This window comes from Pholcus phalangioides, unplaced genomic scaffold, assembly GCF_987345545.1.
Source record: "Pholcus phalangioides strain wild (caught in Gottingen) unplaced genomic scaffold, Ppha-v1.0 ptg000003l_1, whole genome shotgun sequence".
Taxonomy (NCBI): domain Eukaryota; kingdom Metazoa; phylum Arthropoda; class Arachnida; order Araneae; family Pholcidae; genus Pholcus; species Pholcus phalangioides.
This window is the reverse complement of record NW_028301596.1, coordinates 21190517-21205122: the sequence shown is the minus strand read 5'-3', so window position 1 is coordinate 21205122 and position 14606 is coordinate 21190517. Positions and strand designations below refer to the sequence as shown.

Genomic DNA, 14606 nt, shown 5'->3' with positions numbered 1-14606 from the left:
ACTAAATTTATCAGTAAAAGATAGTCTTTATTTTCCTGAGTAAGACATTCCAGATTGTGCCATATATATTCTCTTCTTATACATATGTGTGTATGTACATAAAACATTTTTCTTAAAATAATAGTAACAACTTTTTTAACCGGACATCAGTGTATTCTGTATGTAAGCTGGAATTTTATGAATTGAAAGGCCAGTAATAGAGAAATAAAACCGTCAATATCAATTGCACAGCACAAATGGCTCGAGTTGTCATTTGGCTTGCAAATATGCTGCTAACATCAAGAGGGAAATATATCACATTACAATAATACTTCGTCATCAATTGATGTTAAGATTCTGCCGCCTAGTGAACATTTAATGTCAGTGGCCTTTCTGGAGTATCTAAATTAAGATATTGTACGATGAACAGCCTCAAAATCTTGTTCAAGTTATCCACAGTTGGATGATCAACGTTTCTGAGATTGTCGCTTTCTTTGTGCCAAACAGATGGGAATGGACTGGGTATGAGGTGGACGATTGGAACACCTAAGACATGGAAAAAGAAATTTATAAAGAAAATGGTTCACAGCATATATACATTCAAAAGAATATCTTCCTTTTTTTTGTTCTTTACATCGATGTAAAAGAAAAAATACGGCAAATATTTTCACTAGTTTTTTTCCTTAAAACCATCAGACTTTTCAATTGAGCATATACATGAAAACAGAAGGAGAGGGTTATGATTTTGCCACTTGCTGGCTGCACAAATTTTGTCCCCCCCCCCTAATTCCAGCCCAATTTTCTTGAATATTCAATCCTCAAATTTAGCACCCATCAGCCTGCTCAGTCCCCCCCCCTCCCCTGTGAATATGCGTCTGTCACTAACATGGTTCCTTGCTGTCTAGGTCAATGTTTTGGTCGCTCACTTACCTGGTCTCTCGCTCTCTAGGTCACTTGCATGCTTGCAAACTCTTTAGATCACTTTTATGGTTTTTCTTCAACCTGGTCCTGGTCCACCTCTCTAAATCTCACTGTTTTGATCTCTCATTTTAACCTGGTCTTTGCTTTGGACGTCACTCATATGCTGGCATAAAGTTTGATTGCTCACACATTTGCCCAGTTTTGGTTTCTCTTATGCTTCCAAACTTTTTAGATCACTTCATAGGTCACTCACTGATGTCGTCCCTTGCTCTTTAAATCTATCTTTTGGTAACTTTCTAGTCAAACTCTCTAGGTTATTCTTTTGGTCGCTCGCTGATGTGGTCGTTCACTTTCTAGACAGAGGCTGATTTATGATTTTACTGCCTGTAGGCAATACACATTTTGCCAGCCTTTTTTCTTAATTATTTCACAAATTCAAACATATGTTATACAAATATAAACATATAATACACAAATGTAAGCATACAAGAAACAAATACCAATTTATGTAATAAACAAACACATAACATGCATAATACAAACACTTTGCAGCCTCAAGGGACTGAAAAGTCCATCGAGCAGGCCAAAAGGAATTAGTTATTAAATATTTTATTTTAGCAACAGTGTTATCATATTTATTAGATAACACTGTGTTCAAATGTATTTTCGTTTGTGTATATTTTTAAATAAAGTTCAGAATTAAGTTAATTATTGTGAAGCTCATTATAATATAATTATCATACATCATTCCCTTTTTTTGAGAAAAAGATCATCTCTCTCATCATTCAATATTGTTTTTATACATTCATCAAAATGGTTTCATAATCTATGCTTTTAATGAAATCAAATATTACCCATATGATTTTATGTTTTTATTATTATTATGATTTTCAGCGTGAAAAACATTTAACCACTTTACAACGATCAAGGGGATACAATCCATAATACACAACACCAGTGGAATAAATTCAATTGCTGCAAATTTGAAAAAAGCCGGATATTCCTGCTTGGGTCCTCGCCCTTGCACATATGCCTCTGCATGAAAATTTAATAGAATGTCAAGTCTGCATTTACAGTAAAATGTTATGTCCTCTTCTTAACCAGAACATCACTCGCTGCTTGGTCTTAACAAAGAGAAATAAGCAGAAGGTCAAAGATCTGTGTCATCATGGAAAAAGCGTTATGTCCCAATGTGATAAAATTTATAAGCCAGAAATATTTGAATATAATAATTTTACAATATCCAAATACTCATAACTGGTATTATCAATATATGCTATGGATTTTATAGATATTTCCTGGGCATGCTGATTTATTAGCAATATTTTTTACCCCTAAAATATTTCAATATTTAAAATATCTCAGGTTTATTGATCATAATTAATCCTAAACACAATTACGCTGCTCAAAACAATTAGGGGAACACATGGTTTTAACAAAATTACGCAAAGATGTATACCGATAAGTAACATAAAATGTCCTATTAAAACTCATGCATCATGTCTAAACAGTACTTTCTTTTATCGTTTACATGTAACCAAATTGTTGCCCTAAATCATCTTTTCATGTTTTTTCCATATTTTCAAAGAATTAAAGCTTAATTCCAAATTTTTTTACGTCTTTTTTCTGTATTGCGCATTGATACGCGTGTACTATCCATTGTATGCCAATACGTGGCTGTCTTGCACGGTTTTCTTCACTTTTTTGCTTGCTCCCCTAATTGTTTTGAGCAGTGTATATAGATGTGATTCAGAACTTAATGAACTTTCTTAGATTTAATTTACAGAAATAAATAATGAGTATCTGTGCTATAAATCTATAAATATGGAAATGCAACTAACCATTTTTTTGAAATGGAACGTGATCATCTTCAACGCCACTAAACTTAAATGTGCTACTGAAGTATTTATTCCTCGCAGTGGAAGATCCCTTATCCAGCAGATTCAACTCACTCAACTTCTTTTCTGAAATAATGATCAGATAATTAATTTCAAATAGAAAAATAAATGGTGATCCATGATGGCCAACCTCCATCTAAGAGGTGGCAGCACTGGCAAATAAGCAAAGAAGTGAAACTGAACTTAATGAAGGAAGACATTATTTAAGGTAAAAAAAAATTTTATAAGTGGATTTTTTTAAAATAAAAACTACAAAGTGAAGTTGCAAGATGGATGGGAACTGAGATAGCCCACTGAAAATCATGCGTGTGAAAGTATATAATATCTTCTATATAATAACTTTTATTTATATAGCTCAAAGGATGTACACAGGATTGCCTTTTCAAGGTGCAACTAAAGGTTCAGGAAGGATGGGGCACAAGGTCGTTGTTCGGGCGAAATTTAGAGTTACCAAGCTTCACAAAGCATTCAAATTAACAGAAATTGATTAATGTGTCATATAAAGATACATTGTTTCAAAATTGTAATATTTTTGACCTGAAATTTCTTTAGGGACGGTGCAAATTTTTAGATCCACATCAGAAAAAGTGAAACAGAGAGGAACGGAAATAATGTAAGCTTTCCTTTCCCTTAAAAAGTTTTCTAAACCATTTTACGGTTTGTGTTGGACAAAGACATTTCATTACTTTTCCCTACCCTAGATGGTAGGATGAGTGATGGACATAGTTTGGAAGAAAAAAAAATTGGGTTAGGGTGGAGGGGGAAGTGTGTGTTCCCACCCTTCAATATCTTGCAACCAAGTAAAAGATAGATATGAGGCGGGGCAAATTCAGTCATGTCAAATCAAACTTAAACAACCTAGAAGTTTCACTTCTGTCGCATGAGATTCAAAAGCAGATTTTTTTAATAAAAATATTTATAAATGCATATTATTAATTTTTGGTAGTCTTGGGGGAAGCTATCTTAAGACCTTTCCTTGCATAGGCTTCTATATAACTTGGATTACAATTACACTTTTTAGGATAGTTTTCTTTTAGCACACAAAAAATATTATTTAACATAAACCACATACAAAAAAAAAGCAAAGAAATACAGATTCTACTGAATTTTTTAAACATCATTCATCAATAAGATTTGTTCACAATTGCCAGGGCTGTCATAAGAGAATTCTACCCCCTTCCTTCCAGGCAAAATGAATTTTTTGTTTCCCTTTATGATTAGAAATGCCTCTGCTTAACAATTATTTATGGCATCTATAAGAACAGACATACCAGCATTCACAAACTGCATGTATAAATTGTGAGTATCAGGAAAATAGCTATAAAATTTCGGATTTGCAGTACCAATAAGATCCAAGAGCACCATGACATTCTGAAAATAAATTAATCAGATATTCACTTCCACGTGAAAATAAGATACAGAACATTTTTTTTCACTCATTTCGCAAAAATTATCACAAATGTGGCCTTTATCTCCAATCAAAAGGCACAGAGTATGTAATTTGAAATTCATGTATATGCATTTGGAAAAGATGAGTTCACCAGGTTTTCCCTACCCCCCCCCCCCCTTCATATATAATTGAAACTTTGTGAAACAAAATTTTCTTTCACTCTTCACAGGAGAGAAAAAAAATAATGCTGAGGTAAAGGGGGAAAAATTTATTCCCTGTCCATAAAGTTACCATTGAACTCTTTGATGTGGGAAAGAACGTAGAGGGAGCCTGAATGTATTTCTTCCATCTACTGTAGGCCAAGATATCTTGGCCCTTGTATGGGAGAAGGTTAACAAAACTTCTTTTCTTTCTTTGGAATTGTAATGATGATCATTATTGGGTGATATAATGAATAAATATTAAGTTTCTTCCACCACTTTTTTATACCATGTACGTACCATTCTGTCAATGTATGATGCATAAGTTCTTCCTTTGCAGCTAGAGCCCTCTAGTTTAGAGAATGGAGAAATTGACTTCCATTTTTTAGCCAGATGTTTAGAACCATACAAAGAATCAGTCGAGCTCCATCTATTGAAAGCTTCTTCTCCATCAAAAAATATATATTGTAACGTCACATTACTGCCCTACAGAAACAAAAGTGTAGATGGTGCATATTACTGTCCCAGAAAAAAAAGGAACTTGAAATAGAAAACCAGTAAATTATGAATATGTCAGATTCACAGCTCAACCCTAACTTGCCAGAAAGGGAGGAGGCTTGTAAAGCATGTAACTACTACTAATAAACATTAATCACAATTTTTTTTTATTTTAGGAATTTCTAATGAATAATAAATGTTGGAAAGAGCTATGTCTCTAAGATGAAATTTGTTGCTGAATAATGCTTGTTACATATTCAAAAAATGCTGCCATCTTCAGAATTCGGAAGCAACAGTGTGGCAGGTTATTTCACTTGTTTCATATTATGCTCTCTGTGGAGAGACGTTTTTAAATTGGAGACCGGCTGTAACTTTGAATTCTCTTAAATAGAAAAATATTTGGTTAGTCAGTGAATATATGTACCATTGAATTAAGTAGTTCCATAATTATGGGGCCCTTAGGAAATGCTCCACTTGCTTAAGCAGAAATCAGGCCGAGAACAATTTATGCAAGGATGACGTCACTCTCCGTTACCATACGAAGGATTTAACAACTGGCTGTTGCAAAGATATATTTTGGGAAGAGAGAAAATTCAACTGCCCCTGCGGGGAATCGATCTGGTGGCAGCGTCAGCAGTTGTGAGCTTGGCCTGAGTCTGGTCCGGCCGTCCATGTACGGTCCCTTTCAGTGTACACGAGCTCCAAGGAAAGATTGAGAGATTCGGTGCCTCTGTAGTCTAGTGGTCTAGGGCGTTCACCCGGAAAGTGAAAGGACGTGGGTTCGATTCCCCGCAGGGGCAGTTGAATTTTCTCTCTTTCCAAAATATATCTTCGCAACAGCCAGTTGTTAAATCCTTCGGAGAACAATTTATGTAAAAGATCTCACATCTTAGTAGTATGTGCATGGTAAATATCTTTATACAAGAAAATTCACCGCTCACTTTAGCAGCTGACTTTTTCAACAGAGGGTCCAATAATTTTGCAGCATGAATCATCATCGAACATGGAACTGCTGAATCTACTGCTCCCATGAACGTGAATTCCCTATTGTATAAAGAGTCATAATGACAGGCTATCACAAGATTATCACAGGCTTTTGGATCAACAGTTGCGATGATGTTGGCAAAATTCTTTGGACCATAAGGAGTGCGACTGGTAAAGACATCTTCTTCGACTTCCCATCCAAGGTCACTCATTTCTTTCAAGATATACTGAAAATTGAAATACAGGAAGAAAATAATGGCATGAGCTTTGGTTAAATTTTTTACTTTTTTATATGATAAATATGCAAACTCAGAATGCAATACAAAATGCTTCAATGAAATAAATTCATAAATATAAGATACTCACGACTTTAAATCTAAAAAAATGTGAAAAGAGTATCAGGCTTTTGTGACCATCATTAGTATTCTGATAAGAGCATGTCAGTCCATTTGGTAGTCATGAGTGAGATTGTTTACGCACTCGCGACTGGCCAAACAACATGGAATCTTTTTCTATGTATTGAAAAGTTGTAGCATCCATAAAGTTCTTGATGAGAAAATATATATTCTTACTTTTTCAACTTTCTCGTGTCCAGCAGTGCCAGGAACTCTTGGGATGAGAATCTCTTTCAGAGTAGCATTAAAATCATTGTGATAGCTTTTGTCTGAATATCCAACCATGTATGCTAAGTTCTCATCGACCTGTTTCATTGGACGACTCCACTGAAAAAAAAAAAGTATAGTTTGAACAGTTAAAATTTTTTGAAGAAACATAAATAAATAGGTGCAATAGTTTCAACAGCAATCAAGTTTTGTTTTCGAACTCATGGAATAACTTGTGTAAGCACAAGCTCTTCTTATATTTCAATCACTTTTTGTCTACTTTTCAATGAAATTTTTGCTTGAAGTTTTGTTAATGTTCGGTAACTCTCTCTGATGTCAGTTTGCTGGTCGTGCTTGTATATTTTACATGGTTTCACGCTGTTTAACATGGCCATCTCTCGCTCTCTTCACAAAGAAGAGATTCCGAAGAGAAAAAATTGATGCCATCGAATACAGTGAAAAACGCAAAATGGGAGTTCGTGCTCTTGGAAATGAATTCAATGTCGGGAGGAAACGATATGTTCTGTTTTGAAGCAAAAGGAACATTGACAAGAATGACTGAAAAACAAAAAAATCAAGCTAAAATGAATTCCCGAAGAAAGAACTTGCCATAGACGCGGTTGTGTACAATCAGGTTGGTCCCCCCCCCCCCCCCCCCCCGCTACAGCCTTGGCAGTACCGACCAATTTCTTAATTACATTTTCGTGACGCATATACGAAAACGACCCAATAAACCATTTGCGGCTTTTGAAGTGGATGTGTGCGATTTCTTCTGCAGTTTCGAAGTTGAGTCCAAGGTCCAAGTTCTTCCGCTTCTCGAGCTCTTTCTTGTAGAATCCGGTCGGAAACGGCAGACCCTGTCTTCTCTTCCCACGCTTCTGCCTCAAAGAAGACTATATATATACAATGGGCCCCAAAAATTCATATTCGCCCAGGGCCGTTGCCGTCTTAACGCATGGATTCACCCGCGGCCACGACCACCTAGTGGTTATATAGGAGGTCGTGGCACGGCTCGGGGCGACCAGAGAAGGTCCCTCACAAAAATTAAATATGGTTGAAATTTTTGAGAATTCGCCAAGTAGGCCCTCAGAAAAATCCTTTGGGCAATGGCCCATACAGAGCTTAAGATGGTCCTGCCCATGGCCCGAACTTAAGAAACCATACCCCTTACCAATACATACCTTTACCATTTTCTCTTCCACACACGAAGGAAGCCAACCCGGAAAACACCGAATTATTGGACTGGCTGCACTAGGGATTATTGTGCCGATTTGCGGTCATGTGGTCATTGTGACGGACTCCCATCGCGAGTACCCCGGTTATTAGCTTCCTCTGGCGACGCAGTAGTGGTCGACCGATGTCGGTTTTCTGTAGTTCCCAACTTCGAGGCATGAATGCGAGCCTATCTCCCCCTTTAAAAAGTCCCAGCACAGAGAGCAACAGGCCTACACAACGGTATAATTACTCAATCATTGCACTTCACTCATGGTTTGAAAAATGTAGATGACAGCACTAAAAATTAACGCACAACAGTTATACACACTCGGAATGGTATACATATGCATGACCGCCACATCCTGCAGCCGGGCCTCTGGGCTGGAATCTTTGACAGACCCCTCAAAAGTGAATTTATATAATGTGAAAAAAAAATTACAATCCTCCCTAACCTACGGCTAGAGCCCTGTCAGTCCTGCCCTTGTGGGGGAAGCCCTGATATGCGAACTTCCGGCACAACTCAGGTAACCCATGACGATAGACCACCTATGGAGATAGAGGTGTGCTCGGTTTGAAAGAAATCCCATGAGACTGGAGAAATACATACCTTATTTCTGTGAATTTTTTTTTTTTTTTAATTTGCTTGGATATCAAGCTGAAAGTATCACGCTTTGGGATGGAGCTAATCAAGACAAGTGTCGTCTTTACGCACGGGCCAGAACTACCCTCACTAGACGGCGGGGCCCAGTGCGAAAATAATAGCAGGGCAAGCGCCTCTCAACAATTTCGGGGTACCAAAAATGTTTAGTGCCCCCCTTCCATTTGCCTCCAATTTTATTTATTTTGTGAGAAAGGAATCACACGGGCATCTATTACAGTATATCAGAATGTGCAGCAATGCTGAGGAATACATATCCATACAAAAAAATTTTACGCACACCATCAAATGTAAATTAACACAAAAATCGACGGAATTTCAGCGCTGAAGGTAATTCTAAGCTAATGAGCAAAACGATTCCCAAAACTAAATTAGGAAAAAAAATTGAAAGAAATAATTCCAGGACACCAATGAAAATTCAGAATTAATGGAAAAAAACTCCTTAATTGATCAAAATTCAGAATTAGCGGAAGAAATAATGACAGAATTAATGAAAATTCAGAACCAATAAAAGAAATAATTCCAGAATCGTTTCTTTCTATCTCATTATTTCTTTCTTTCATATTTCTTTCAAGAAATAATTGTATAATTGATAAAACTTCAGAACTAACGGGAAAAAATTCTAGAGTTAATGAAACCTCAGAATTAATGAGAAGAATTCCAGCATTGATTGAAAATAAAGAATTAATGACATTAATAGTTCCAGAATTGATGAAAATTCAGAATTAACGCAAGAAATACTTTAAGAATTGGTGATAGTCTCCCATATTTTACCGTGAGTGAGGCGGGCCTCACGAAGCGCGGGGCCCGGTGCGACTGTACCTGTCGCATACCATAAGGGCGACTCTAGCATGGGCCGTACGGGCACGGCCCCATCAGAGTGAGATCCAGATTAATACGTAAATAGGTGGGCAATTAATTCTAGCCAGGTAGGGCCCCCAGAAAAATTAATTTGCCCGAGGGCCCATATATGATGCTGTTAAGATAGCCCTTAGCCAGTTCCATACTTGGTTCGAAGTATACCAGCCCACCCATTTTCATTATTCCTGCTCAGGCTCATTGCCATGTTCTTATAAACACCTGAAGCCCACCAGTGAGTCCATGCGTTAAGACGACCCTGCACCTTCATAAAGTTCCGTCTCAACGAATGGGCCCACCCAGAGGGATTCAAGTACAGATGGGATGGGGGGGGGGGGGGGGGGCCTCATGAAAATGAGAGTACAATTTTTGAGAGTAAATGCATGCAAATTGATAGGCAGGCATTTCTAGCCTTGCAGGGGAGGGCCTCAGAAAAATCCCTTGGTCTGAGGTCCCTTGATTCTCTAAAGGCAGCCTTTATATAGGGCCAATTTCCTTGCATGGGAGGAGATACGGGGGGCGTGGGGGGCACCCCCCCCAGCGTCAAAGGTGGAGTCGATCTAATATATATATATATATATATGTCGATTGGCATCATCATCATGCCCCCCCCCAGACTTCCAAGTCTATTTCCGCCTACGCTTTCTTGTAGTCCAAAATCCCCCCCCCCCTTATTCTATTTCATCTATTTTATTCTATTTCCTTATTCTAAGATCTTTAAAAAGAGGATTCTGAGGGGACGAAGTGTGTGGCCCTCGAAGATAGGTTTCACTGTGTTACATTTTTATTAAAATTCGAAGAATATAAGTATCATAATCTCTTCCGTTTCCCCATTGCGTTACATTAAATAAAAGCATAAATGCCATCTACCGTAACAAAATAAACAAAGCGATTAGAAATTATTATTACCATTATATATCATTACATATCTTTTTTCGCCTCGAGCGCTGAATTTTTTTTCCTACTTACCTTAGAGCCAGCGTCAGACCAGCTGATGGCACCTCTTCCGAAGATACTTTCCAACAGGCTTGATCCGCAAGCGACGTCCATCAACACAAATAATAATAATAATAATAATAAAAGCTTTTGCGGACCGGCGGCAAACATTTCAATCTTACAAGACTGTTATTTTTGTTGAGATTAAGAAACTTTCTGTTTAAGTAAAATTAAAGGGAAAAGAAATTAGAATCATGTTTCGTCGCGTAACTTCACACGTCGTCCGCCGATCAGCGCAAGTTTCGCGCCATAGCGATGCGGGCGGGCGAATGAATAAACAATAAAAGAGGCGCCTTCCAGTTGACTGAAGTTTCTCCTAGTTGGCTGTGTTTTCCTGCAATTTCACGATCACTGGCGAGAAATTCACTTCCAGTGCCAATTACGTTCACGCCAAATCAACAGGTTTCGATCTTGAAGTGTGCCGTCTGCTCTTTAGAAATAATCTATTTACGGTTGCGGTCAGAAAATAGAGATCCTTGAAATACTACTACTTTTATAGATTCCGTAATAAGTCAGACGACATCCATATAACGGGGATAACTTTTAATATCAGCAAATTACTCGTAAAAAGTTATCCAGTTGAAGGCTTAAGCCGGGTTTTCCGAGGAGCAGGTTTCCTGTGCCGCGCGCAACGTGATTCGCCCAGCGCGACACGCCGTCCACTCACCAATAAGAAAAGCAGCACGACTGTTTTCCTACAGAGCGTAATACACCTCACAACAGCGCTTTACGTCGGGCGTGATTGGCCGACTGCTTCTGGAGGAGTCAAATGCGTCGTGCGCCGCGCGTTTTGCCAATGTTCTCTTCACTCTTGTGTGCTTTCTTTCCCCTTCCCTTCAAACCGGAGCATGCAGACGACAGAATAGATGATGCCAAGGCAATATACTATAATATAGCCGCCCTAATCTGATGCGCCACGCTAGGAAAACACAAACGCGTAGCGTGATTATGTAACACGTTTCTACCGGCGCGAAAAGGTCTAATTCGGTTCACGCGGCGCAAAAAACCTATTCCTAGGAAAACCCGGCTTTATAACGGCGGTTTTAAATTTCGCTATCAGCAAATTAGACCCAGTACTTCCAACTAAATTTTGAGTTGTCAAATACTTGTAAGGCCGAATTTTTTTTGTCCCGTTCGAGAGACCGCAAAAAAGGGGTTTTACTGTAAATGCATATGTGTTCGCTTTACATGCCCCCCCCCTTCCATATCCCAAAGCTGGGATCATTCGATCCCTTCCCCCCCCCCCCCCCCAGGTACGAATTTTTCATGGGACCTTCTTTCGTGAATTTATGTATAATGTGAATGGACAAAATAAAAATGATAAAAATAATAAGAGGAATCTCTGGAGCTCTGTCAGCCCAAATGTTGACATGACCTCAAAAAAATACTCATATTGGCCTCCATAAAGTTCCGAATTCTTAGACTTGAAAAAGTGGAAGTACATTTATCTATATATTTCTTATATTCTTACAGAAATTAATTTATTAATTATTCGTCCCGTTAATATGAGATTCGTGTTTTTATACAAGAGACAAAGAGGAACGAGGCACGATTTCTGCATGAGCAAGTGCAGCATTTGTCCGGGGCCTCATAATTTTAGGGCCTAAAAATTTGAACAAAATATATATTATCTGACTAGCCAAAAATCTTTGCTCCAGTTGGGGTGGATTTCTGCTTTGTCCAGGGCTCCCTCATCTCAAAATTGGACCCTGGAAGGAGCATAAGTGGATACAGGCTCCTCGAATTTAGTGGACGAATCACTGAGGGTGTGTATAATGAACAGGGGGACACATACCTCCGTCTATGTCAATAATACAACTTTTTACTGAACGGGAGGGGAACCGCCCTTCCGTTCAGTAAAAATCCACCCTCCCTCTTCCTTTTAAACTGAGCACAACTCCGGTGTATCACCGTGGACAATTTACTACCGATTGAGTTGTGCCGAAAGTGTGAGTATGTGTACCTGATTGCGTATATAATGTAGTGTGTGAATTTTTTGCGGTGCCATCTATATTATAAGTTCTGAATGAAGTGTAATGTTTGAATATTTGTACTTTGTAGGCCTGTTGCTCTCTGTGGCGAGACTTTTTGATAGGGAGATCGGCTCGTATTCGCGCCTCGATGTTGCGCAGTACCCTCCCCCTGTATCCGTCTAAAGGGAAGGGGGTGTATTGCATTGAATTTTTATGAATAATTGATGGGGAGGAGGCTCGAATATCCTCAGCCTACGGGTTCCAATGCCTTTGGTGACAGATGAATGAATGAATGATAATGATTACGCAAGTTTAAGCACCCATTTTCTGTAGATATAGTCAAGGGCGTACGTAGGATAGATCTTTTGAAGAGTCCTTTTTTTCGCATGGGCAATGAAGGGATGTATCCAGAGTTCCACAAAATTTCGGGATCCATTCGAATGCCAAAATTGCCATCGTCTCTCGGCATTTTAATTTTTTACAAAACTATCGACAAATATTTTTAATTTTTGATCGTCTTCGGGGGGGGGGGACACTGGACCTAAATGCCTCACTCCCCATGCGTACGCCTCTGTGCCTCAAAAAATGATATATATAAGAAGGTTCCCAAAATTCATGTTTGCCCTGATAGGGAACAGGCCCTGCACAGAGGGGTTGAGGATACAAGAAAACTCTTTCAATGGAATTTTCAGGAAAAACATTTTTTTTCAAGCAACAGAAGCTGATTAAGATAGCGTAGAAAGGTATTTTCTTTAGATATTTTGATTTTTTACAAAAATATTCAAAAAAAAAAAATTAAAATTTTTTACTGTTTTAAGGGAAAGGGGAAGGGACAATGACCCCCTTTGCCCTTTGGAAATAGCAAATTTTACAGACATTGCGAAGAAAAGATATTTCAGACAGAGTTTTATTTTATCTATGGATTAAAGCTTATTTTCTGTTTGGACGCAGACACAACATTCCCCTAGACAAAAAAAAAATTAAGTAAAGGTGGTGACGTTAAGAGTTTGGTCGTCATTCCTCTGAGAGTACTTCCGTCCTTCAATATCCGGTTTCCTCGTTGGAAGTTTCAGGAAAGGATTTGACAGGAATTACAAGTCGCTCACATTCCCGGAGGCTAATTTTCCTCTGAGCCGTTGACCGTACGTATTGGGTCTTTATGGTACAGTCGCCCACGCGAGCGAGCGCGATCTATATCCTCCCACCGTTTCTAATAATAGAAACAGCAGGAAAATAAATCATACTTGGGACCCTTTTGTTATTATTACAGCGGAAAAAGAGTGGGAGTTACTACACTTATATCAGAGCTGCTGTAACACGCATGGTCCATTCGTAATGTAATTAAGGAACGGAACGAGTCTTTTTTTTTTTTTTTTTTTTTGTTTACTTACATAATTCAATTATGTAAGTATTTTTATTTTAGGATAAAATTCAAAAAAGAAGCTACTGTTGCTGACGTCATTCCCTGCCCAGGTCGCATCGCACGTATTCTTCATTTATTTCAAAAGTGATGAGAAGTTTGTTTTAATTTTGATTATGAGTTTAAAATGAAATAATACATGTGGTTTCTTTATATAATAATTTTTAGATTGTATTGAAAGTTCTTTGCACTTTTTGGCAGGCGCATAATTTAACAGAGCCACTCTCAGGGATGTGCTAAAGGTGCGGTCGCACCTGGTCATCAAATGTAAATTAACACAAAAATCAACGAAATTTCAGCACTGAAGGTAATTCTAAGCTAATGAGCAAAACGATTCCCAAAACTAAATTAGGAAAAAAAATTGAAAGAAATAATTCCAGGACACCAATGAAAATTCAGAATTAATGGAAAAAAACTCCTTAATTGATCAAAATTCAGAATTAGCGGAAGAAATAATGACAGAATTAATGAAAATTCAGAATTAGCGGAAGAAATAATGACAGAATTAATGAAAATTCAGAATTAGCGGAAGAAATAATGACAGAATTAATGAAAATTCAGAATTAGCGGAAGAAATAATGACAGAATTAATGAAAATTCAGAATTAGCGGAAGAAATAATGACAGAATTAATGAAAATTCAGAATTAGCGGAAGAAATAATGACAGAATTAATGAAAATTCAGAACAAATAAAAGAAATAATTCCAGAATCGTTTTCTTTCATCTCATTATTTCTTTCTTTCAAGAAATAATTGTATAATTGATAAAATTTCAGAATTTACGGGAAAAAATTTCAGCATTGATGAAAATAAAGAATTAATGAAATTAATAGTTCCAGAATTGATGAAAATTCAGAATGAACGCTAGAAATACTTTAAGAATTGGTGAAAGTCTCCAATATTTTACTGTGAGTGCGGGGGGCCTCACAAATCGCGGGGCCCGGTGCGACTGTACCGGAGGAGGCACCTTCGAAGGCTCCGCACTCACGTGAAACTATTGAAGGCTTTCAACAAT

At 37.8% G+C, this 14606-nt stretch overlaps 1 protein-coding gene and 1 non-coding gene across 2 annotated transcripts; one reads left to right on the top strand and one right to left on the bottom strand.

Annotated features, from left to right (window-relative positions):
• Window positions 1-6: 6 nt before the first annotated feature.
• Window positions 7-10648, bottom strand: LOC149088268 (glutaminyl-peptide cyclotransferase-like). The gene is made up of 7 exons (XM_089246084.1): window positions 10173-10648; window positions 6443-6592; window positions 5828-6097; window positions 4689-4874; window positions 4070-4169; window positions 2742-2864; window positions 7-525 (listed from the first exon to the last, which is right to left on the bottom strand). The coding sequence occupies exons 1-7, from the start codon at window positions 10308-10310 to the stop codon at window positions 344-346; spliced, it is 1149 nt and encodes a 382-aa protein (XP_089102210.1). The 5' UTR covers window positions 10311-10648; the 3' UTR covers window positions 7-343.
• On the top strand, window positions 5613-5686 carry TRNAS-GGA (transfer RNA serine (anticodon GGA)). Its single transcript has one exon. It is a non-coding gene; the product is annotated as a tRNA-Ser (tRNA).
• Window positions 10649-14606: the final 3958 nt, after the last annotated feature.